Here is a 2,060-nt window from a genome sequence, read left to right on the forward strand (position 1 = left end):
ACACGCACCAGTATGCCCAGTTAACTTTTTGATTTATTGTAGAGACAAGGTCTCTCCATGTTGCCCAGGCTGGTCTTGAACCCATGAGCTCAGGCAATCCTCTCGCCTGTGCCTCCCAAAGTGCTGGGATTACAGGCGTGAGCCACTACGGCTGACTTAAACTCTTACCTCTTTAGCTCAGCATACAAGTCCCTTCATGAGAGGGCCCCAGTCTGACATTCCTCTCCTCTGTCATCCCTCCCAGTCGCCCACCCACCCTGTGGCTAGCTAAGCTACCTTTTCAGTTTTTCAGACTTCCCTCCAACTTCCTTCCAGCCTGTCACCTAAAATGCTTCCCGATGGCACCAGTTTACCTAAGCTTCAGGTCTTAGCTTGAAGGTCACTTCTACTCAGACCCCTGTCAACGCCACTGCCTGCCCATCCCCGAGAGTCCAATCTGCCCCTCCTGAGCCCTCGTCACTGCCTGCACTTAGCACGGCCGTTCAGGTTGCTTGTTTGTGCAGCTTCCTCACTAGCCTTGAAGGCAGGAATCACATCTTGTTCATTGGCAGATCCCTCGTGCACCTCAGAGGCGCTCAGAGATGCCTTAAACTGATGGGCTTTGCTAAATTTAGAAAGAAAAACTTCAGAGTCACTTGAGCAGGTTTATTGAAGCTCAGCATTTCTCCCACAGTCTAAGTGACTTCTGGTTACTGACTGTGGGAATCTCTCCACCTGCAAGGCGCATCACCGAATGGGATGGATTCACTTTGATCCATTCCACAGTATAACTTGGCATGAAGCTGCTGCCACGATCACCCGGCCATTGGGTACGGATCAGGCTCTTTGGAACGTCTGTTTGCACACTTGACCTTCACAGAACATTTCCTAGGGATAAGGAGGAAGGGAAAAAGAAAGAAGATGAATTGGCATGCTCTTATTTTCAAGACTTTTTAAAAAAATCTGAGTCTCACTCTGTTGCCCACACTGAAGTGCAGTAGCATACTCACGGCCACCACAGCCTTGACCTGCTGGGCTCAGGCGATCCTTCTGCTTCAGCCTTCTAAGTAGCTGGGCCTACAGGCACGAGCCATGACATCAGGCTAATTTTTTTATTTATTGTAGAGATGAGGTCTCGCCAAGCTGTCCAGGCTGGTCTCAAACTCTTGGTTCAGGCAATTCTTCACCTCAGCCTCCCAAAGTGCTGGGATTACAGACTTGAGCCACTGTGCCTCGCAATTTTTTTTATTTATTATTCAGACAGCGTCTCACCATATTGCCCAGGCTGATCTCTCGTCTACAGGCGTGAGCCACTTTGCCCGGCCCATGAGGCCAAGTTTCTTACTTGATTTTTTATTGTCAGGAGAGTGAGATTTGTCAATCTAGAGTCACATTGTCTTCAATGCCTTTGTAATCAAAGACTACCCAGACCCTTAAAGGCCACCCATACCCAACTTCAAGGAAAGTGCGATAATTTTGTTTTCACAGATCTCGCCTAGATTTCACACGTACCATGAAACAGAAAGGCATAGAGTGGGAAGCACACATTCTTGTCACAACTGGATTTGAATCTCTACTCTGCAGTGTGAACATAAGGAACTCAAAATCAAAGCTGTTGGGAGTTTAAAATATTTTAAGCTGCCAGGCACGGTGACTCAAGCCTGTAATCCCAGAACTTTGGGCGGCTGAGGTGAGAGGACTGCCTGAGCCCATGGGTTCAAGACCAGCCTGGGCAACTTGGCGAGCCCTCATCTCTACAATAAATCAAAGAAATTAGGCAGGCGTGGTAGTGCATGCTTGTAGTTCTAGCTACTTGAAAGGCTGAGGTGGAAGGGTCACCTGAGCCCAGCAGGTCAATGCTGGGGTGGCCATGATCGTGCCATTGCACTCCAGCCTGGGCTACAGAGTGAGACTCCAACTCAAAAAATAATAATAAGCCGGCTCGGTGGCTCAGCCTGTAATCCCACGCCTTTGGGAGGATCAGGTGAGTGGATTGCCTGAGCCCGCGGGTTCGAGACCCACCTGGGCAGCAAGACCCCATCTCTACAATAAATCAAAAAATCAGCCGGGCGTGGTAGCGC

At 49.4% G+C, this 2,060-nt stretch overlaps 1 protein-coding gene across 1 annotated transcript in view; it reads right to left on the bottom strand.

The window, feature by feature from the left end:
- Nucleotides 1-630: 630 nt before the first annotated feature.
- Nucleotides 631-2,060, bottom strand: part of RBP7 (retinol binding protein 7) — an 8,120-nt gene continuing 6,690 nt past the window's right edge. Inside the window, 1 exon segment of the mRNA XM_008068629.1 lies at nt 631-867. Coding sequence (XP_008066820.1) covers nt 817-867 — 51 coding nt within the window. The 3' untranslated portion in view covers nt 631-816.

This window comes from Carlito syrichta, unplaced genomic scaffold (assembly GCF_000164805.1).
Source record: "Carlito syrichta isolate Samal-C Ts95f unplaced genomic scaffold, Tarsius_syrichta-2.0.1 Scaffold311363, whole genome shotgun sequence".
Lineage (NCBI taxonomy): Eukaryota > Metazoa > Chordata > Mammalia > Primates > Tarsiidae > Carlito > Carlito syrichta.